Raw genomic sequence first — 23,003 nt, 5'->3', positions numbered from 1 at the left:
GGGCTTGAGAAAAGCATAGAAGACACTAGGGAATCCTTATTGCAGAGATAAAAGAACGAAAAACTAGTCAGGCCAAAATTTAAAAAGCTAATAACTGACATGCAAAACCAACTGGATGCAAAGACAATGAGGATGGATGAAAAAGAGGAATGAATCAGTGATACGGAAGATAAAACTATGGATGATAATGAAGCTGAAAAGAAGAGGGAAAGAAAAATACTGGATAAGGAATGTAAACTTAAGGAACTCAGCAACTCTATAAAGAATAATAACATTCATATCATAGCAGTCCCAGAAAAAGAAGGAAAAAAGGGTAAAAGGTTTATTTGAGCAAATTACAGCTAAAAACATCCCTAATCTGAGGAAGGGAACAGACATTGAAATCCAAGAGGCACAGAGAACTCCCATCAAACTCAACAAATGCTGGCCAACACCAAGATATACTGTAGTCAAATTCACAAAATACACAGAGACAAGGAAAGAATCCTGAAAGCAGGAAGGGAAAAATGTCCTTAACCTACAAGGGAAGAAAGATCAGGTTTGCAGCAGATCTGTCCACAGAGAAGATATCTGCAAATGACATATCTGACAAAGGGTTAGTATCCAAAATATATAAATACATATAAAATATATAAAGAACACACAAAACTCAACATCTATTAAAAATGGGCAGAAGACATGAACAGACATTTCTCCAAAGAAGACATACAGATGGCCAGCAGACATGTGAAAAGATGCCCAACATTTCTCATCAGGGAAATGCAAATCAAAACCATAATGAGATATCACCTCACATCTGTCCGAATGGCTAAAATAAACTCGAGAAACAGGTGCAGGTGAAGATGTAGAAAAAAGGGAATGCTTGTGCACTGTTGGTGGGAATGCAAACTGGTACAGCCACTGTGGAAGACAGTATGGAAGTTCCTTAAATAAATAAAAATAGAATTACCATATGATCCAGTAATTCTACTACTGGGTATTCACACAAAGAATGTGAAAACATTAATTCAAAAAGATATATGCTGAGTGAAATGAGTCAATCGGAGAAGGACAAACATTATATGTTCTCATTCATTTGGGGAATATAAATAATAGTGAAAGGGAATAGAAGGGAAGGGAGAAGAAATGGGTAGGAAATATCAGAAAGGGAGACAGAACATAGACTCCTAACTCTGGGAAACGAACTAGGGGTGGTGGAAGGGGAGGAGGGTGGGGGGTGGGGGTGAATGGGTGACAGGCACTGAGGGTGGCACTTGATGGGATGAGCACTGGGTGTTATTCTGTATGTTGGCAAATTGAACACCAATAAAAAATAAATTTATTATTAAAAAAACAAAAAGATATATGCAATGCTATGTTTATTGTAGCATTATTTATAATAACCAAGATATGGAAGCTGCCCAAGTGTCCACTGATAGATGAATGGATAAAGGATATGTAGTATACATAAATACAATGGAACATTATGCAGCCTTAAAAAAGAATGAACTCTTGCCATTTGCAATGATGTAGATGGAGTTAGAGACTATTATGTTAAGTGAAATAAGTCGGTCAGAGAAAAACAAATACCATATGATTTCACTCCTATGTGGAATTTAAGAAACAAAACAAATGAACAAGGAAAGACAGAGACAAGCCAAAAACCAGGCTCTTTACTATAGAGAACAAACTGATGGTTACTAGCGGGGAGTTAGGTGGGAGTACGGATAAAATTAGGTGAAGGGGATTAGGAGTACACTTATCATGATGAGTGCTGAGCAATGTATAGAACTATTGAATCACTACATTGTACATTTGAGTCTAATATAATACTGCATGTTAACTATACTGGAACTAAAATAAACTGTTAAAAAATAAAAAATGAAAGCACTGTGAAATCCTCCCCCTTAAAAAAAGATGTATGTCCAAGGATGTACATCATTATCTGTTTGTAACAAAATCTTCAAAACCACCTAAATATCCATCATTAGAGGAATGTTTAAGTAAATTATTATACATCCATACTATAGAATTCCATGTAGTAATGTTGAAAGAATAAAATAACTTTGTATGTTCAGGTATGGACAAAGCTCCAAAGCATATATGTTGTTATATAAAAAAAGAAAACTGCTGAGTAAACAATCTATAGAAAAAAGATGTAATTTATGTAGAAAATATCAGAATATACATTTGTATGTGAACACACATGCATACGAAATATTGGAAATAAGACTGGACAGGGAGATTGGGAGAAGAATGACTTAAACTTTTTACTTTATATCCTTCTGCATTTTTATATAAGAATGTATTCATATATTACTGTGTTATTTAGTTGAGGAGGAAGAAGGCATTTTGAAGTAGAAAAGACTAATATGAGAAAAGTTCTGTAGGTAAGCCAAATGTAGGGGGTCAGTAGCAGAAAAATATGTCAAAGTGGTGCATCAGGTGATGGTTCCACCAGTGATGTTCAGGATGGACTAGAGAGGAAAGTGCCTGGAGCTCTTGCTGTAATTTAGGCATGAGAGATTGGGTATCTGAGAGCCTGGCTTAGGCTTGCAGCACTGATAAAGAATATGAGCAACATTTCAAAGGAAGTATCAACAGACACTGGTGTATGGTGTAACTGAAGTATTTCATGAATTAAGTAAATGTTTCTTTAGTTATAATAGTAACACACAAAGTCCAAAGTCCTTCCCATACAGCATGCCTACTGTTCTTTAAAGAACCAGATATCAATACTCAGTGATACAGGAAAATAATAGGTAACGTGAATCTTTAGCACTTGAAAGCAAGAAAAAAACTGTATATGACAGAAGTAGAAGTTACCACATACCCTTCACCCCAACAACTAAGTAAACCAATTACCTGAGAAGCAATAGATCTAGCTGTTTTGCTGTTGTCTCCAGTCATCAGAACTACTTCCAAGCCCATAGATTTCAAAATATGGACAGCCAATTCTGCTTCAGGCTTCACTGTATCAGCAATAGCTATTAAACCACACAGCTCATCTAAACAGGAACACCAGAAAATAAGAGTTTGGAATATAATGAAAGCAGGAATAATATTCTAACTTAAAATTTAAGAAAGAAATTAATTTTGTTAAGCAAAGTTATTCAGGCCTTAGCTTAATTCAAAATGTCTCCAAACCCACACAGGCTGTATTCCACAAAATCTGTGACAACCTCCAAATTTAGTTATGAAACTTTCACAGAATGAGGTACCGATTATTAATGAAGGTAGTAATTAGAAAATGAAAAGAGACCTCATAGGATACTAAAAGACTCATTTTCTTTCCTTTGAGAAGTATTGGTTGATAGCACCTATCAACAGTGATAGTTCCTAGCACTTTGTAGTTCATTTTAAGGCAAATGACACTGAAAACTAATACTTTCTTTTTCTTTTTTTTCTTTTTAAGGTGAAGGGGGTGGATTGAGACAAAACTGACATTTTATACTGAGGGAAAGAAATCACTGCAAGTAGTTATTTTAAAAACAAAAGTGAATGGTAGTTTCTGCTTCTTCCTGGACCTAAAAATGTCATAGTTAAGATACTGCCTTCATACTTAGCAAGGATTTTAAATGTTGACTAATCTCATAGCTAGAAATTTACCCAAAAAATAATTTAACAAAAGAAAACACCTAAAACCTCATATATGTTTATCATAGTGTTTTTTATAATAAAGAAATATTACAAATAGCTTAAATTTCCAACAAGGGAATGATTATGTTAGTTACAGTATATGATAAATTATGCAGAATTAAAATAAAATTAGAAAATATTTATGAATATAGTAAATAAATGAATAAAGCAAAATATAAGGGTATGTGTACAAGGGAGTTTATTTTTTTAAAGATTTTATTTATTTATTCAAGAGAGACACACAGAGAGAGAGACAGAGACATAAGCAGAGAGAAAAGCAGGCTCCATGCAGAGAACCCAATGTGGGACTTGATCCCGGGACTCCAGGATCATGCCCTGGGCTGAAGGCAGGCGCCAAACTGCTGAGCCACCCAGGGATACCTGTACAAGGGATTTTACATTTAAAAATTTAAAATTTTATTCAACTGTATTGAGGTAAAATTTATATGCAAAATACACCCACTTAAAAACAATATGTTTGGGCAGCCCCTTAGCGCCACTGTCAGCCCGGGGTGTGATCCTGGAGACCCAGGACTGAGTCCCACATCGGGCTCCCTGCATGGAGCCTGCTTCTCCCTCTGCCTGTGTCTCTGCCTCTCTCTCTCTCTGTGTCTCTCATGAATAAATATATAAAATCTTTTTAAAAAACCAATATGTATACTGATATTGTAATTCTATATATGTATGTATTATATATTGTATATTATACATATACAATATACATATTTGGTACATTACATTTTTGGTATCAAAAAAACTAGAAATGGAATACATGTAATTAAAACTGACATTGAGTTAGGAGGATGAGATTATAGACATTATTTTATTTTGCTATTACTTTAATGTTATGTCATTTTTAGATTCTTTTTAAAGATTTTATTTATCCATTTGAGAGAAATTGAGTGAGAGAGAGCATGAATGGGGGGGCAAGGAGAGGGAGAAACAGGCTCTCAGCTGAGCAGGGAGCCCCACATGGGGCTCAATCCCAGTACTCTGGGATCATGACCTGAGCTGAAGGCAGATGCTTAACTGACTGAGCCACTCAGGTGCCCATGACTTTTAGGTTTTAAAAAAACCCTTGATTAGTTTGTTTGTTTTTTTAAAGAAAACCATAGGCTAGGGAGGAAAATAACAAAGCCAGGCAAATGTAAGAGAATTCTAAGTTAATCAGTAACAATTATGTATTGCTAACATTTTTACTTTGTATTCAGGCTGCTTTTTAAAAGCCCTTAAGTTCAGATGTCTTTCAAAAATATACATAAAATAATAACTGAGAGCACATCATTGAGTCATAGCATACTTATGGAAAACCTTACCATCAACTGCCACCAATACAGCAGTCCGACCTTTTCTTTCATGTTCAGTCATGGAATCATCTACATCGTTGTTAATAACAAGACCATTTCTAATCATCCACTCCCGGTTACCAATGAGGACTCTGTACTGCTGAGCATTAAGAGTATCTGAAATAAAGTACAGAAACAACATTTAGTGAGATCATTTAATACTTATAAAAACCCTGCGAGGCACATTCTTCCTGTCTAACCTTACTCAGTCAATATGTTGTATTTTTGGTAGACTGTAGTCCACAACAGTAATTTCCAAATTTTCAAGAAACACACTCTGCTCTTCTATGCCTTTGGGCCTTTGCACATTTTGCTTTGTCTCCACCTGGAATGTCCTTACCTTCCTCTCCACTTATCAAACTCCATCATATTCTTCAACAGCCAGTTCAAATGTTACTTTCTTGGTGAAGCTTTCCCTTTGATCTTCCACACAACTGAATTAAATTAAAAATATTTGCTATGCCTCAGTAGCTGAATATGGTTGGATGAAAACATACAACCATACTGATATCTAATTTTAAACATGTGACCACTAACTTTACACAATCCCTTAGAGTTGTCTGGCAATTTTACACTTCCCTAGTCCATTCATTCTCCATTCCTTCTAAAGGGCTATTTTATATCTTCCCTTCTCTAACCCTCATATATGGCCAGATGATGAATCGGCTTCCTACTTCAAAAAGAACTAAAAAGCAATCAAGAGAACTTCTGCAAGCTCTCACTGCCACATCTTTTTTTAAAATTTAAATTCAATTTGCCAACATATACTATAACACCCAGTGTTCATCCATCAAGTGCTCGCCTCAGTGCCCGTCACCCAGTTAGGTCATCCCCCAACCCACCTCCCTTTCTGCAACCCTTTGTTTCCCAGAGTTAGGAGTCTCTCATGGTTTGTCTCCCTAATTTTTCCCACTCAGTTCCCCTCCTTTTCCTTACAATCCCTTTCACTATTTCTTCTAGTCAACTACCTATGCCTATGTACACACAAATGTAGCTTCCCTTCTGTTATTATAAACTGCCCTTGCTCCTACTTAAGGCCAACTTCTCCACTTATGCACTAGACCTCTTTCCTTTGCTTATTCTAGAACATTTCTCCAATAATTTTCTTTTTCTACTGCATAATCACATTTTCTATCTTTGTTGCACATAGTCCTATCTTAAATAAAAAAAAACTCTCTTGATCTTACTTACCTCTTTACTACTGCCCTAATTTTCTGCTTCTGTACTGCAGAACTTGGAAGCGTTGTCTCTATTGACTATCTCCAATTCATATCTTCCCATTCTCTTGTGAACCCACTCCAATAAAGCTTTTGTCACACAAGGGACTCCTAACTCTGGGAGGCGAACTGGGGGTGGTGGAAGGGGAGGTGGGTGGGGGGTGAGAGTGACTGGGTGACGGGCGCTGAGGTGGGCACTTGACGGGATGAGCACTGGGTGTTGTTCTATATGTTGGCAAATTGAACACCAATAAAAAATTTATAAAAAAAATAAATTAAATAAAATCCAAAAAGGCCACCAAAAAAAAAAAAAAGCTTTTGTCTCTACTACTCCAAAGAATTGTTCACACAGTGTACCAGTGATCTTCACTTTCATAAATCTAATGGCTAATTCCTGTTCCTCATCTTACTTGCCCTATTAGCAGCATTTAACACAGTTGATCACTCCCTCCTTCCTGAAATACTTTCTTTCTTTGGCTTGCAGCACATTCTTATGAGTTACCTTCTCATTCACCACTTCTTCCATCTTCTTTGCTGATCTCCCTGACCTATTAACCTATCATATTGTAGGACTCAATCCTTTTTTTAAAAATATTTTATTCATTTATTCATGACAGATACAGAGAGAGAGAGAGAAGCAGAGACACAGGCAGAGGGAGAAGCAGGCTCCATGCAGGGAGCCTGATGTGGGACTCGATCCCAGGACTCTAGGATCATACCCTGGGCCAAAGGCAGGCACTAAACCACTGTGTAGGACTCAATCCTTAAATCATTTTCCCTCCTTCTTCTATCTATCTACTCTCACTCCTTGGTGATCTTATCCAGTCTCATAGCTTTAAATATAAGCTATACCAGCTTTGTCCAACAGAATTTGGAAATGTTCTTTTTCTACTGTTTAATACAGTAGCCATTAACAACATGTGGCTATTGAACAGTGAAATGTGGCTAGTATGACTGAAGGGCTGAATTTTAAATCAAAAAAATTTTAAGTTTATTTATGTATTTATTTTATGTAATCTGTACACTCAACATGGGACCCAGACTCATGACCCCAAGATCAAGAGTCACATACTCTTCTGGCTGAGCCAACCAGACAACCCTGAATTTTAAATTAAATACAAATAATTTAAGTTTAAATAGTCATATACAATGAATGGCTATCATATTGGATGACACAGATCTATAAGTGGATGACTCCCAAATCTACATCTCCAACCTACTCTGTTTCACTGAACTCCAGACTTGTATACCCAACTGGCTAGTTGTTATTTCCATTTATATGGCACCTCCAATTGAATATCTAGTAGGCACTCAAATTTAACATGTAAAAAACTGATCTCCTGATCAGTTCTCATCAATATTGCCCTTTCTTTTAAAAAAAAAGATTTTTAAAATTTATTTATTCATTAGAGACACAGAGGGAGAGAGGGGCAGAGAGACATAGGCAGAGGGAGAAGCAGACTGCATGCAGGGAGCCCGATGTTGGACTCAATCCCAGGACTCCAGAATCATGCCCTTAGCCGAAGGCAGGTGCTCAACTGTTGAGCCACCCAGAGATCCCCAATATTGCCCTTCCAATGGTCTTCCCCATTTTATTTAAATGGTAACTTCATCCTTCTAAATTGTTAGGCCACAAACCTTGACATAATTCTTGACTCATGTTTCTCTCACACCTCATATCCAATGTTAGAAAATCTGTCAGCTAGCTCTCCCTTCAAAACTCATTCATATTTTGATCACTTCTTATGACCTCTACTATTAACACATTGGCCCAAAACACTCTTATCTTTCACCTGGATTATGGCAACAGCCTAGTAACTCATCTCCCTGCTTCTGCCCTTCCCCTTATTCCTCCAACCATGTATTTTTATCAGAGCATCCAGGGTAATACTTTTGAAACATTAAGTTGGATTCTGTCACTCCTATACACAAAACTCTCCAATGACTTCCCATCTCAAGGGCAAAAGCCAAAATTCTTTCAATGTCCTTACATAATCTAGTGCTGTACTGCTCTCTAACCTCATCTCTTACCCACTTCCCACTCACTGACTCTGCTCTAGGCACAGTGTTCTCCTTGTTGTTCCTCAAACTAGTCAAGCACCCTGGACTTTGGTACTTAGCATCCCTCCTACCTGGAATGTTCTTGTCACAGATACTCACATAGGTTTCTCCTTCCCCCTTCTCAGGTTTTTGCTCCAGCACCAACATCTCAATGAGGCCTACCTTGATCATCCTATATAAAATGGGACACAATACTCACAGCATTCCCTATTCTCTACTTTACCTTCCTTTATTTTCCTCTACGCTACTATCTCTGTCAGACATATTATATTTTCTTATCTATTTGCTCACTGTTTTGTGTTCTCCCACCAGAAATACAAGTTCCAAAAGATAGTCACTTTGTCTATTCTGCTTAGCTGATTCTTTAGTGTCTTGAACAGTGTTTAACAAAAGGTGTCAAATGAACAAAATTACTGTGTCAGTATGCTTGATGCTGGAACTTCACAGACAAATAATAAAATATAGTTGGGTAGAATCAAGCAGGTAAATAAAGTATTATCATGCTAAAAACAGAGAGTAAGTACAATTGTGATTTAAAAAGAAGAGCAAATATCTCTACCTATACATGTCAGTCAGCAAAGGCTTCACTGAAGAAAGAGGTGAGCTGAATCTTGAAGGATGAAAATAAGTTCATGAGGTAGATGCCACTGTAGGAAAGGACATTATCCAGAGAAAACAGTAAATTAAATGATCTAATAGGCGTGAAATGACACAATGTAAAAAGGAACTGTAAGTAATTCCATATAAATGGAACACAGAATGCATGGAGGTCAGTGGAAAAAGACAAAATGGGTGGTGCAGGGAGGTAGGAGGCATAGCATGGGGAACAGACCTAGAACAAAGTCCAGAGAGACTGGTCTTTGTCCCACAGGAGACAACCAGCAAAGCCAGGATCCCTAATAGAACTGCATTGATAGGGTTTAGGATACATACAAATCTCCAAAACAAAAATTTTCTGAGGGGTAGGCATAACTTTCATTACATTCCTTCAAAGGTTCATTATTCAAAAAATAAGTTATAAAACACTATAATAAAAGGTATTAGTCAGAAAGTTATATAATCATATTTGCAGGTTAGCAAAATCACTCAAGCATAAATGGGTAGGGAGGTGCTATAACACTCAGGTGGGTATATTATGTTTGGGGGTAGATGGACAAACCAACCAGAAATTTAGGAAAACAGGTTTTGGCTAGAGATGTGGATTTTGGAGTGGTGGTAAAAGCCTAGAGGTGGCAGAACAAGCAATAGATACGAATGAGATTGTACACAGACTATATAAAATAAGAAAAAGACAAAGAACAAAACCCTGAGGATACCCAGTATTTGAGAGAAAGAGAAAAGAGGAATTAGAGGAGGATTGGAAGCAACAACCAGGTAAGTGACAGGATAATTTAGAGAAAGAATGGTCATGAAATTAAGAGAAGAAAGAACTTTAGTAAGAAAGAAATGGTCAATAGTTCTCAAATGCCTTAGGCATTTGAGCTCATGCAAGATGTGGACTTGAGAAGAAACCACTGGAGTAAGTATTGAATAAGGTCATCAATGCACTTAGAAAACGTAGTTTCAGTAGTATGGATGGGGCAGAAGACAGGCTGTGCAATGAATAAGTGAATTAAGTAAACCTAGACTACTCCTTCTAGTAGCTTAGATATAAAGGAAAATAAGAGACAGGATACAATCTAGACAGGATTACACTGATATTGATGGAAGAAATGTTTATATGTTTAGGAGAAGGAGCTAGCACAGAATTGGAAAACAAAGAAGCAAGGGGATGTAACAGAATAAGGTCCCTGAAGAATCAAGAGAGGGTGGGATCTAGAGCAAAGAGGAGGGATACCTCTTCCCCTGAAAAAGGAATCATTCTGAGCAAAAAGTTCAAAGAACAAATGTCTGAGAACCTTAATTTTCTATGTGAAAAATAAACGTGAAAATTTGCTTAGGGAACTAAGGAGAAGGCCACAGTATCTCGTGAAAGATATAAAAGGTTTAGAGTAGCTGTGATGAGAAATAAAAGAAAGATAGCTGAACTAATATGGAAGATCAGCTAAGACTAGTATTTGTCACCCTATGGTACAATCAAGGAGCACAGTTGGGAAATATTCTCAAGTAACTCAAGTGAAGTGATCAGAAGGCCTATGGTAAAATCATTTGAGAGAATGAAACCATGATGCCAATTTTTGTTTCTTATCTAACAGTTCAGGATTATAAAGTTAGACATCTGTTAATATTTGTCCCATAATTGGTACTATGAAGAAAATTAGCTTACTTGAGAGCTGGACATCAATAATCATGGAAGATGAAGTTGATGACTGTTCATTATTTGCACCAATTTGAACCAGGGATGCATTTTTAATATTATTTTCCTCTATCTTCCAGTTATCCTTATGTAGCAAGCCTTCAATATTGATGACTTTACAGCTAATACCACAGCCTGGCACAACCTGGAAATCTACGCAGGTACCCAAGGTTTCAGTGTCCAGCTCCTAACAAATAGAAACAGAAGGATTTCTTCTGCTGTTCTAATAATCCAAGATCGTCAATAGCACACTCAAAGATTACCACTGGTTAATTCTAAATGTTTAGACACATGCCACATGCCCAGTTAATTCTAAACGTTTAGAACAAAATATCATAATTGTTTATTTTAATCCCACTCTCTAAAATGTATACCAAGTTTAGAGAAAGAAAACAGGTAAGATTTACCAATATTCTCTGCCCTTTCCAGTAGAGAATTACAAGTTAAATTTTTAATTCTGTTGTCAAGTCAGATTTTCTATTCAGTACAGGGCAAAGGGTAACAAAGAACAGGGCCTTTAGTTACCAGAATGCCTCTCTAGTATGATTCTGTGTCCTTAGTAAGCCAAAGAATTTTGGTGGCCATCATTGTTTCCTGGCTCTTTATATCTTCATCCTCTCTGTTGTTTGGTTTGGGTGTAAAGAAGCCAGGTCAGTAATAGTAAATTGGTAAAAAGGAAAGAACACCAGTGATAGGAATTGCCATATCATAACTGTAAAATTATGAGATAATTTACAAAGAACTTATACAAATCAATGATAAAAAGATAAATAATCCTATGAAAAAAACAGGCAAAGGATACAAGCAGAAAGAAATTCAAATAGCCATTGAAAAGATGCTCAGCCTATTTACATAGTTATGTAAATACAAAGCAAACCACCAATGAGTAAATATTTTTTATTTATTAAATTGGAAAAAATAAAGTAAGAATGTGGGGAAATGAGCACTAATAACTTTTGGTGAAAGTATAAACTGGTACAACCCTTCATGTGGGTATCGGTAATATTTGCTATGTGGGCAATGGTCGTATTCATCAAAATTTAACTGCATGTATCCTTTGATCTAGCAATTGCACTCATGCATTTAACATAAAGATAAACTTGCAAAAGCTGACAAGAACATTAACTGTACATTATAAAAGACAAAAAACCAATCATACAGTAGAATACAATATAGCCATTAAACATAATGAGGCAGATCTATATGTCCTAATATGGAAAAATCATTCAATAAAATAAAACAAGGTACCAAAGATTGGTCACAGTGTGACCTTTCTACATAAAGTCTAAAAAGTAATAAATGCATATATTTTCAGATATGCATTAAAAATGGTTAACAAATGCACACTTTTGAGACTATACTAAAATTTACTGAATTATACAATTTACAATGAACTTTATAGTATGTGAATTGTATCTCAATAAAGCTGCATAGTTATGGTCTGGAAGCAGATTATCCTCTTTCTGACATTGTGACAGAAGGTCAATTGTAGCCTAATGCTATGTCACAATGCCGACATCATTCATCTCATTTAAACTCGTCACTCAGGCATTTTACCATCTCACATCATCCTAAGAAGGATTAGTATAGTACAAAAAGTAATTTTGAGGGAGAGAGAGAGACTACATTCACATAACTTTTATTACTGTATGTTGTTATAATTATTCTATTTTATTATTATTCTTATTAATCTCTTACTGTGAATAATTTATAAATTAAACTTTATCATAAGTATGTATGTATAGGAGGAAACACAGTATATTTGGGGTTCAGCACTCTGCAGTTTCAAGCATCCAATTGGGTCCTGGATTCCCTGTAGATAACGGGAGACCACTGTATTTTATCTTATTTTATTTTTTAAAGATTTTTATTTATTTATTCATGAGAGACAATAGAGAGAGGGAGAGAAGCAGAGACACAGGCAGAGGGAGAAGCAGGCTCCATGCAAGGAGCCCGATGTGGGACTTGATCCTGGGACTCTCTAGGCTCACGCCCCAGGCTGAAGGCAGGCGCTAAACTGCTGAGCCACCCAGGGATCCCAAGACCACTGTATTTTAAAAGACTGCTAATGAATTAACACTTGCTAAACTTTGGAAAGAAGAATTATAAAAGAGGGCAGGGAATGAGGCTATCCTTTTTCATTATGAAACTCTCTGAACTCTCTGAATTTTCCTACCATAAATAGGTACTATATTTTAATTTTTTAGTCAACAGGGGTCATCTGTGTGATAAAATTATAATTTCCTTTTCCATCTTTATAGTCTTCTGTATGAAGAAACTAACACATATTATAAAATAAAATGAGAAAATAGAAGTCTTTCTAGCCTCCTACCAACTATATATGTAAATCATAGTCAAACACTAGTTTAGATTTGGTCTGTATAATTTTTGTAGAGGACAACTACACTAATAAATAAAGGAAAAATTGTACCTGTTTGCAGTATTTGGTTATGGCTGCTCCTAGAGGGTGTTCACTATTACTTTCAGCAGTCCCCACGATGGCCAGGATCTTATTGCGTGATATTCTGTTACTTTCCACTAGAATCTTTACTTGATTCACTACTGGGGTTCCATGGGTAATGGTTCCAGTCTTATCAAATACCACTACCTTCACCTGTAAGAAAATTAAAATACACTGTACCTATATGACTTAATATCACTTTCCCAAAAATAAGAAAAAGGTTTATTTTACCATATGACTATTTTGTTTCTTAATAAATTAACCTTTCACTTAATTGGAGTTGAACTGTCTTTGAGTGAGCAAAAGTAATGGAGAATAAGGAAAAAAATACTCTTATTTATATCTAATAACCCTCCCTTGCAAATGTTTAACCATACTGTGAATATATGTTAAACAACTAGAACTAATTGTTAATTGTTGACTATTAGTAAGTAAAGAAGAGATGACTCTGCCTCCAGGGAAAGAGAAAGGCTTTCAATACTAACCAGTTCCAGAACTGGAGTGGAAATCTGGGCAGTAGGCATATGATTATAAAAGAAAGGTAACTGTAAGCACCAAATAAGACCTGCTGGCTTGCTATGACTTTATTGGGTCTAGATGAGAAGCCTGGTCTGAGAAGAGACAGCTCAGTGAACCCATGAGGGCAACTGAGCCCAGACTTCCTTAAAAGGAAGAATCTGGAATTAGAGAACACAGTCACTCCACAGTAAATTTGGAATATGAACCTTGAAAACTGAATAGCTTGAGGAAGCAGGATGAAAAGAGAAAGAACTAAATACAAAGCATAAATCTGAACATAATAAGAAATAGCTATAAAGAGTATTATGGAAACAGCTGAGGAAACTGGAATGTGGACTAAAGGTTAGATAACAGTATTATAGCAATGTCAACTTCTTGATTTTGATCTCTATATTATGATTATGTAAGAGAATGTCCTTGTTCTTAGGAAAGGAGCCTGACATCTGCAGTAAACGGAATACAAGATTTCTTTATACTGTTCTTTCAATTCTTAAGTTTGAAATTATATCAAAGTAAATAAAAAATCACTATAAAAACTAACAGCTTGTATTCACTGGTTATATGAGGTTCCAAGTCTGTTGTAAGCTGTGTTCTGTGTTTACTACATGCATCTGTATATAGTTTACATCCCCATAATAAGAACATATTAGAAGGAATACGGTTTTAGTTGAAGTCAAGCAGCCTTGATTGAAATTGTTGTGGAAATCCTAATATGAGAGAGATGAGGGATAAGATTATATTTCTGAAGTCATAGCTGCAAACTGTCAGCTAGTGGCAAAGGCAAAGAAACTACAATGTTACTACTATAAGCACTATCTTACCTTGAAGAACACAAGCAAAGACTTGCATTTTTCCAGGGCAAATATGCCTTCTATCATCCTTATCTAAAGACATTTTTAATCTAAGCTGAAATAGGACTCCCAAGTTTTTCACATCAGGGTCTGCTCTAAGAAAGAAGACCTGTAGTAGTTTTAGAGATCTTACAGAACTAAGACCAATCCAGAACAGAACCAAAAAAACACCTTTCCTACCTCAACCCTCAAGACAGTCCCAGAAGCAGCTCATGGGACCATGAGAAGAAGCTTCTGGACCATGTGGAAATAATTTTAGATTCTGTTTCTCAAAAGGGGTTCTACTGCCAGTTTGGATGGAACAGTTCTGGAGACTATCTTACCTTATGAGCCATCTCCAATGGCTCGCCACCTTTGATTAGTATGCCATTTTGAGCGCCTACTCCTGTACCCACCATCACAGCAGTTGGAGTGGCTAGTCCCAGTGAACAGGGGCATGCAATGCACAGAACTGTGATAGACGCTTGGAAAGCAAAGCGTATTATCGTTTCTGTTCGGGAGATACTTCTGTTATATCCCTTTAGAAGAAAGGCATGAATTTTGGTTATTGATCTAGAGCTGTATAAAACAAAAGGAACAAAGCTTAACTCTATTTAAATAAAACCACATTTTTCAAGTCACACATAACCTACTTAGCTGCCAACATATACATTTCAGTTACTAGTAAGAAAACACTTTTTTTTTCTTGTAGGAATATAAGAAATTGTGACATTACTGGTAAACAAGTCATAGTCCTAAAATTAAAAATTCAATTTTGCTGATTCCTGAGTTACAAACTACACAGTTAATCTAAAGAACATGAAAACACCTGGGTGACTCAGTGGTTGAGCGTCTGCCTTCAGCTAAGGGCATGATCCCAGATTCCTGGGATCGAGTCCCGCACTGGACTCCCTGGAGGGAGCCTGCTTCTCCCTTTGCCTGTGTCTATGCCTCTCTCTGTGTGTGTCTCATTAATAAATAAAACATTTTAAAAAAATCTAAAGAACATGGGCAACCCCAGTGGTTCAGTGGTTTAGCACCGCCTTCAGCCCAGGGCCTGATCCTGGAGACCCGGGATCGAGTCCCATGTCGGGCTCCCTGCATGGAGCCTGCTTCTGCCTCTGCCTGTGTCTCTGCCTCTCCCTGTCTCTCTCTGTGTCTCTCATGAATAAATAAATAAAATCTTTAAAAAAATCTAAAGAACAAAAGTCACCTTTTTCCCTCTATATTGAGAATAATTGCTTTTATTGGAGATTTTCAAAAATAGCTGCAAACATGGGACCTAATTCTTAGCAAATCTGATCCTGAACAAAAAGAATTCTGAATCTCTACATACTAAGACCATAAATCTGCCTTTCACACTATACTTTAAAGACAATGGAAAAATCACCCAGCATGCAAAGGAAGCTTAATCCTATTTCAGTAAAATTTTCTTGAACATAACAGTGTGAACTGAATATATCAGGTAGTATAGCTCTTAGTGACATTGAATATTTGCTTGTGTGAGTAAATACAATCGACAGCATTAGGGGAAATCTCCTAGACCCCCTTGAACTCATGAGAAAAATTCCTAAGGGATACACATTCCAAAATACTCAGCAATCTTCTTGTTCAATGTGTAATTAACCAATGTGAATCATTTAAAAAATTAAACTAATGAGCATATATCATGAAGTAGACATGTAGTTTTTATTATTCAACCTGTTCTATTTCTTTTTTACATTCAGAACCACAGTAATAGTATAATAGGAAATCCATTTGGAAATATTCACAATCTGGTCACTGAGAAATGGGAAAAGTTCCACCCTGCATTACAGCCAACCCACTGTGTTTGAGGAGCCAGAAGCACAGATGAGATTAGAAGTCACCTGTCCCAACAAAGCCCCATTCCATAGCTCTGTGAGTTTTTGTCCCAAGCTTCAACAACCAGAGGGAACAGTGAGAACTGGTAACTAAAATACTGGCATAGGTAAGGGTTTCGCTAAAGGCCCTGAAGAGCCTAAGCACCAAGGAGAGAAAGGGAGATCAAGTAACATATGAAAAGGGGAAGAGACAGTAACTATCATGGGGCCCAATTTCCATTTAAAAAAAATAGCAGGAAACTAGATGATTTGTGGAGGTGTCTGTCATCTGTGGCAAGAGTAAATCCCTCCACCTCATCTAACTCTCTGAAATGTTCCAGAGTTAAAAGTCTTCAGTTTGTTTTTTATCCCCTCTTCTCTCCCACCACTCCCCTCCATTGCTCCCAAGAAGCCACATGTCCTGATCTCACACTCTTCTTTCCGATTTCCACTGTCTGAGTCTAGAGTGAGACAGAGTCCCTCCTCCCTGAACCCAAGATTTAAGGAGTTCTTCCCCAACGCACCAAGGAAAAGTAGCCAGATGAGATGGAACACTAAAGTTTTGGAAAAAAGCACAGATGCAATTCCACAAAGTAGAGGCAGTGTTATTTATACACAGAGACAGGTTTAACACATTCTATCCAAAAAGGGGCTGTAGGAAGCTGTGGTCATCAAAACAAGCTGTGGTCATCAAAACAGTGTGGTACTGGCACAAAAACAGACACATAGATCATTGGAACAGAATACAGAATCCAGAAGTGGACCCTGAACTTTATGGTCAACTAACATTCGATAAAGGAGGAAAGACTATCCATTGGAAGAAAGACAGTCTCTTCAATAAATGGTGCTGGGAAAATTGGACATCCACATGCAGAAGAATGAAACTAGACCACTCTCTTGCACCATACACAAAGAGAAACTCAAAATGGATGAAAGATCTAAATGTGAGACAAGATTCCATCAAAATCCTAGAGGAGAACACAGGCAACACCCCTTTTGAACTCGGCCACAGTAACTTCTTGCAAGATAGATCCACGAAAGCAAAAGAAACAAAAGCAAAAATGAACTATTGGGACTTCATCAAGATGCGAAGCTTTTGCACAGCAAAGGATACAGTCAACAAAACTCAAAGACAACCTACAGAATGGGAGAAGATATTTGCAAATGACCTATCAGATAAAGGGCTAGTTTCCAAGATCTATAAAGAACTTATTAAACTCAACACCAAAGAAACAAACAATCCAATCATGAAATGGGCAAGAGACATGAACAGAAATCTCACAGAGGAAGACATAGACATGGCCAACACGCACATGAGAAAATGCTCTGCATCACTTGCCATCAGGGAAATACAAATCAAAACCACAATGAGATACCATCTCACACCAGTGAGAATGGTGAACATTAACAAGGCAGGATACCACAAATGTTGGAGAGGATGCGGAGAAAAGGGAACCCTCTTACACTGTTGGTGGGAATGTGAACTGGTACAGCCACTCTGGAAAACTGTGTGGAGGTTCCTCAAAGAGTTAAAAATAGATCTGCCCTACAACCCAGCAATTGCACTGTTGGGGATTTACCCCAAAGATGCAGATGCAAAGAAACGCCGGGACACCTGCACCCCGATGTTTATAGCAGCAATGTCCACAATAGCCAAACTGTGGAAGGAGCCTCGGTGTCCATCGAAAGACGAATGGATAAAGAAGATGTGGTTTATGTATACAATGGAATATTACTCAGCCATTAGAAATGACAAATACCTACCATTTGCTTCGACGTGGATGGAACTGGAGGGTATTATGCTGAGTGAAAAAAGTCAATCGGAGAAGGACAAACATTATATGGTCCCATTCATTTGGGGAATATAAATAATAGTGAAAGGGAATATAAGGGAAGAGAGAAGAAATGGGTAGGAAATATCAGAAAGGGAGACAGAACATGAAGACTGGTAACTCTGGGAAACGAACCAGGGGTGGTGGAAGGGGAGGTGGGTGGGGGGTGGGGGTGAATGGGTGATGGGCACTGAGGAGGGCACTTGACAGGATGAGCACTGGGTGTTATTCTGTATGTTGGCAAATTGAACACCAATAAAAAATAAATTTATTATTTAAAAAATATATTTAAAAAAGGGGCTGTAGGAACATAGAGGAAACAAGCTACTGATAAACTACTTCCAACTAGAGCAAAGTAACAGTGCATATAAATTCATACTCTCTTAAGTGCAGGCTACACTGCACGTTTACTCATACTATCTCAAACATATGGACCCCTAAAAGGGTACTTGACCTAATACAGTGGAAGTGTGGTAATAAGGGTAACATGACATGGTAATGGATGAACAAGCCTATGGTGATGCTAAAGCAACAACATACATCAACAAGATAATAATTGTTCAGGAAAAATCCTTTTCCATTGCTGAGGTTACAAATTCAAAGTTACCTATGAACATTCTCCTCTGAATTCTTTTTATTTTCTTTAACATTTTTTTCTTAATATTTTTATTTATTTATTCATGAAAGACACACACAGAGAGAGAGGCAAGAAACACAGGCAGAGGGAGAAGCAGGCTCCTCGCAAGGAGCCTGATGTGGGACTCGATCCCTCATCTCCAGGATCACACCCTAGGCTGAAGGTGGCACTAAACCGCTGAGCCACCCGGGATGCCCCCTCTGAATTCTTTTAAAGCTATGGCTTAAAGCAAAATAAAAATCCATATCAATAAGAGAAAGGATAAAAATCATGCGATCATTTCAATAGATGCAGAAAAAGCATTTGACAAAGTACAACAATCCATTCATGATAAAAACACTCAACAAAGTAGGTTTGAAGAGAATATAGCTAACATAATAAAGGCCATTTATGAAAAACCCATAGTTAACATCATCCTAGAGAAAAACAGAGAGCTTTTCCTCTAAGGTTGGGAACAGAACAAAGATGTCCACCCTAACCATTTTTATTCAACATAGTACTAGAAGTCCTAGCCACAGCAATCAGACAGCAATAATCAAAAATAAATAAAAGGCAAAATCTAAATCAGTAAGAAGTAAAACTTTTACTATTTGCATATTACATGATATTATATATAGAAAACCTGAAAGGTTCCACCAAAAAAACTAAACTCAGTAAAGTAGCAGGATACAAAAATCAATCTACTGAAATCTGTTGCATTTGGATACACCAATAATGAAGCAGGAGAAAGAGAAATTAAGAAAATAATCCCATTTATAATTTCACCTTAATAATAAGATAGCTGGGGATCCCTGGGTGGCTCAGTGGTTTAGCGCCTGCCTTTGGCCCAGGGCGTGATCCTGGAGTCCTGGGATCGAGTCCCACATCAGGCTCCCTGCATGGAGCCTGCTTCTCCCTCTGCCTGTGTCTCTGCCTGCCTGCCTCTCTCTCTCTCTCTCTCTCAAATAAATAAATAAATAAATAAATAAATAAATAAATAAATAAATTTTAAGAAAAGAACTGCTTTAAAAAAATAATAAGAGGATACCCAGGAATAAATCTAACTAAAGAAACGAAAGGCCTGTACTACGAAAACTAAAACACTGATGAAAAAAATTGAAGATGACACAAAGAAATGGAAAAATATGCCATGCTCATGGAATGGAAGAACAAATATTATTAAAATGTCTATACTGCCTTGGGCACCTGGATGGCTCAGTTGGTTGGGTGGCTAACTCTTGATTTCAGCTCAGGTCATGATCTCAGGGTCCTGGGATCAAGCCCTGTGTTGAGCTCCATGTTCAGCAGGGAATTTGCTTGAGGATTCTCTCCCTCTCCCTCTGCCCCTCCCCCAGCTCATGCTTGCTCTCTCTGTCTTGAAAATAAGTCTTTTTAAAAAGTCTATACTACCCAAAGCAATATAAACATTTAATGTAATCCTTATCAAAATACCAACAGCAGGGACACCTGGGTGGCTCAGTGGTTGAGCATCTGCCTTTGGCCCAGGGCATGATCCTGAAGACCCAGGATAGAGTCCCGCGTTGGGCTCCCTGCATGAGGTCTGCTTCTCCCTCTGCCTGTGTCTCTGCCTCTCTCTCTCTCTCATGAATAAACAAAATCTTTAAAAAAATACCAACAGCATTTTTCACAGAACTAGAACAATCCTAAAATTTATATAGACCCACAAAAGCAATCTTGAAAGAACAAAGCAAAGCTGCAGGTGTCACAATTCCAGACTTCAAGTTATATTACAAAGCTGTAGGAATGAAAACAATTATAATGGCATAAAAATACATAGGCCAATAGAACAGAATAGAAAACCCAGAAATAAACCCACAATTATATGGTCAATCAATCTTCAACAAAGTAGGAAAAAATATCCAATGGGAAAAAGACAGTCTCTTAACAAATGGTATTGGGAAAACTGGACAACTACATGCACAATGAGGAAACTAGACCACTTTCTTACACCATACAAATAAATAAATTCAAAATGGGCAAAAGACCTAAATATGAGACAGGAAACTATCAAAATCCTAGATGACAACACCGGCAGCAACCTTTTTGATCTCGGCTGCAGCAACTTCTTGCTAGATATGTCTCCAAAGGCAACAGAAATAAAAGCAAAAATGAACTATTGGGACTTCATCAAGATACAAAGCTTCTGCACAGCACAGGAAACAGTCAACAAAACTAAAAGGCAACCTATGGAATGGAAGAAGATATTTGCAAACAACATACTGATGAAGGGTTAGTATCCAAATTATATAAAGAACTTATACTCAACACCTCAAAAAAATCCGGTCAAGAAATAAGCAGAAGACATGAACAGACATTTCTCCAAAGGAGATATCCAGATGGCCAACAGACGCATGAAAAGATGCTCAACATTACTCATCAACAGGGAAATGCAAATCAAAACCACAATGATATATCACCTCATACCTGTCAGAATGGCTAAAATCAACAACACAAGATATAACAGGTATTTGTGAGTTTGTGGAAAAAAAACAACCCCTCTTATACCATTGGTGAGAACTGGTGCAGTGACTCTGGAAAACAGTATGGAAGTTCCTAAAAAGTTAAAAACAGAACTACCCTTCAATCCAGCATACTACTGAGTATTTACACAAAGAATACAAAAACACTAATTCAAAGGAATACATGCACCCCTATGTTTACGGCAGCATTATTTATAATAGCCAAGGTGGAATATTACTCAGCCATAAAAAAGAATAAAATCTTGCCATTTGCAACCACATGGATGGAGTTAGACAGTATGATGGTAAGCAAAATAAGTCAGTCAGAAAAAGACAAATACCATATAATTTCACTCATAGGTAGAATTTAAGAACTAAAACAAAGAGTAAAAAAACTAGAGAGAGAGAGAGAAAGAGACAGACAAACCAAGAAACAGACTCTTAACTACGGAGAATAAACTGACACTTACCAGAGGGGAGGTGATGGAGGGATGAGTTAAATAAGTGATAGGGATTAAGGAGTTAATTTGTCATGATGAGCACTGGGTGATATATGGAATTACTGAAACATTGTATTGTACACCTGAAACTAATATAACACTGTATGTTAACTAGCTGGAATTAAAATTAAAACTTTCTTTTTTTTTTTTTTTTTTTTTTTAAATTATTTATTTATGATAGTCACAGAGGGAGAGAGAGAGAGAGAGAGAGGCAGAGACACAGGCAGAGGGAGAAGCAGGCTCCATGCACCGGGAGCCCGACATGGGATTCGATCCCGGGTCTCCAGGATCGCGCCCTGAGCCAAAGGCAGGCGCCAAACCGCTGCGCCACCCAGGGATCCCCCAAATTAAAACTTTCAAAAAAATAAAAATCAACAGCTAAAATTTCCTAAAAACCAAAATTTGGTTGCTCATTGGGAAGGCTCCCTCACCAGATGGCTGGTTAGGAGTACTTTTTAAAAAAAGAAGTGAGACTGCTACATGGGGAAAAACTTGTTTGGTTCAGTAAAGGGAGAAAGGATTTCTAGAATTAATCTTCCCTTCTCTGTACTCCATCCAAAATTAGAATCCATCAACTATCATTAATTACGATGCCTATTTTTTTCTTTTGTATATTTTTATTGGAGTTCGATTTACCAACATATAGTATAACACTCAGTGCTCATCCTGTCAAGTGCCCCCGCAGTGCCCATCACCCAGTCACCCCATTCCCCCATCCACCTCCCCTTCCACTACCCCTTGTTCGTTTCCCGGAGTTAGGAGTCTCTCATGTTCTGTCACCTTCTCTGATATTTCCCACTCATTTTCTCTCCTTTCCCCTTTATTCCCTTTCACTATTTTTTATATTCCCCATATGAATAAAACCACATAATGTTTGTTCTTCTTGGATTGACTTACTTCACTCAGCGTAACACCCTGCAGTTCTATCCATGTTGAAGCAAATGGTGGATATTCATCATTTCTAATGGCTGAGTAATATTTCATTGTATACATAGACCACATCTTCTTTATCCATTCATCTTTTGATGGACACTGAGGCTCCTTCCACAGTTTGGCCACCGTGGACATTGCTGCTATAAACATTGGGGTGCAGGCATCTCAGTCTTTCATTGTATCTGTATCTTTGGGGTAAATCCCCAGCAGTGCAATTGCTGGGTCGTAGGGTAGCTCTATTTTTAACTCTTTGAGAAATCTCCACACAGTTTTCCAGAGTTATTGTACCAGTTCATATTCCCACCAACAGTTAAAATGCCTATTTTAGTAATCATCCTAGATTTCAAGTAATACTGCATATAATCTTCAACAAAGAAAGAAGTTCCAAAGGAAACCAGCAGCTTCTTAATATAGGCACATGACTTTCTAAGAAGTTAAACTTGAGTTTCCACC

General features: G+C 37.3%; 1 protein-coding gene across 7 annotated transcripts in view; it reads right to left on the bottom strand.

Annotated features, from left to right (window-relative positions):
- The window catches only part of ATP7A (ATPase copper transporting alpha), a 155,455-nt gene that overhangs the window by 14,151 nt on the left and 118,301 nt on the right, over positions 1-23,003 (bottom strand). For all 7 annotated transcript variants that reach the window (XM_055337898.1, XM_055337897.1, XM_055337902.1 and 4 more), the window contains 5 exons: positions 14,693-14,887; positions 12,970-13,152; positions 10,509-10,725; positions 4,935-5,081; positions 2,845-2,987 (listed from right to left, as the gene is read on the bottom strand). In XM_055337898.1, the coding sequence (XP_055193873.1) occupies positions 2,845-2,987; positions 4,935-5,081; positions 10,509-10,725; positions 12,970-13,152; positions 14,693-14,887 (885 nt within the window). The remainder of the gene's footprint in view (positions 1-2,844; positions 2,988-4,934; positions 5,082-10,508; positions 10,726-12,969; positions 13,153-14,692; positions 14,888-23,003) is intronic.

This window comes from Nyctereutes procyonoides, unplaced genomic scaffold (genome assembly GCF_905146905.1).
Source record: "Nyctereutes procyonoides isolate TBG_1078 unplaced genomic scaffold, NYPRO_anot_genome, whole genome shotgun sequence".
Taxonomy (NCBI): Eukaryota; Metazoa; Chordata; class Mammalia; order Carnivora; family Canidae; genus Nyctereutes; species Nyctereutes procyonoides.
This window is presented reverse-complemented; position numbering and strand designations above follow the sequence as displayed.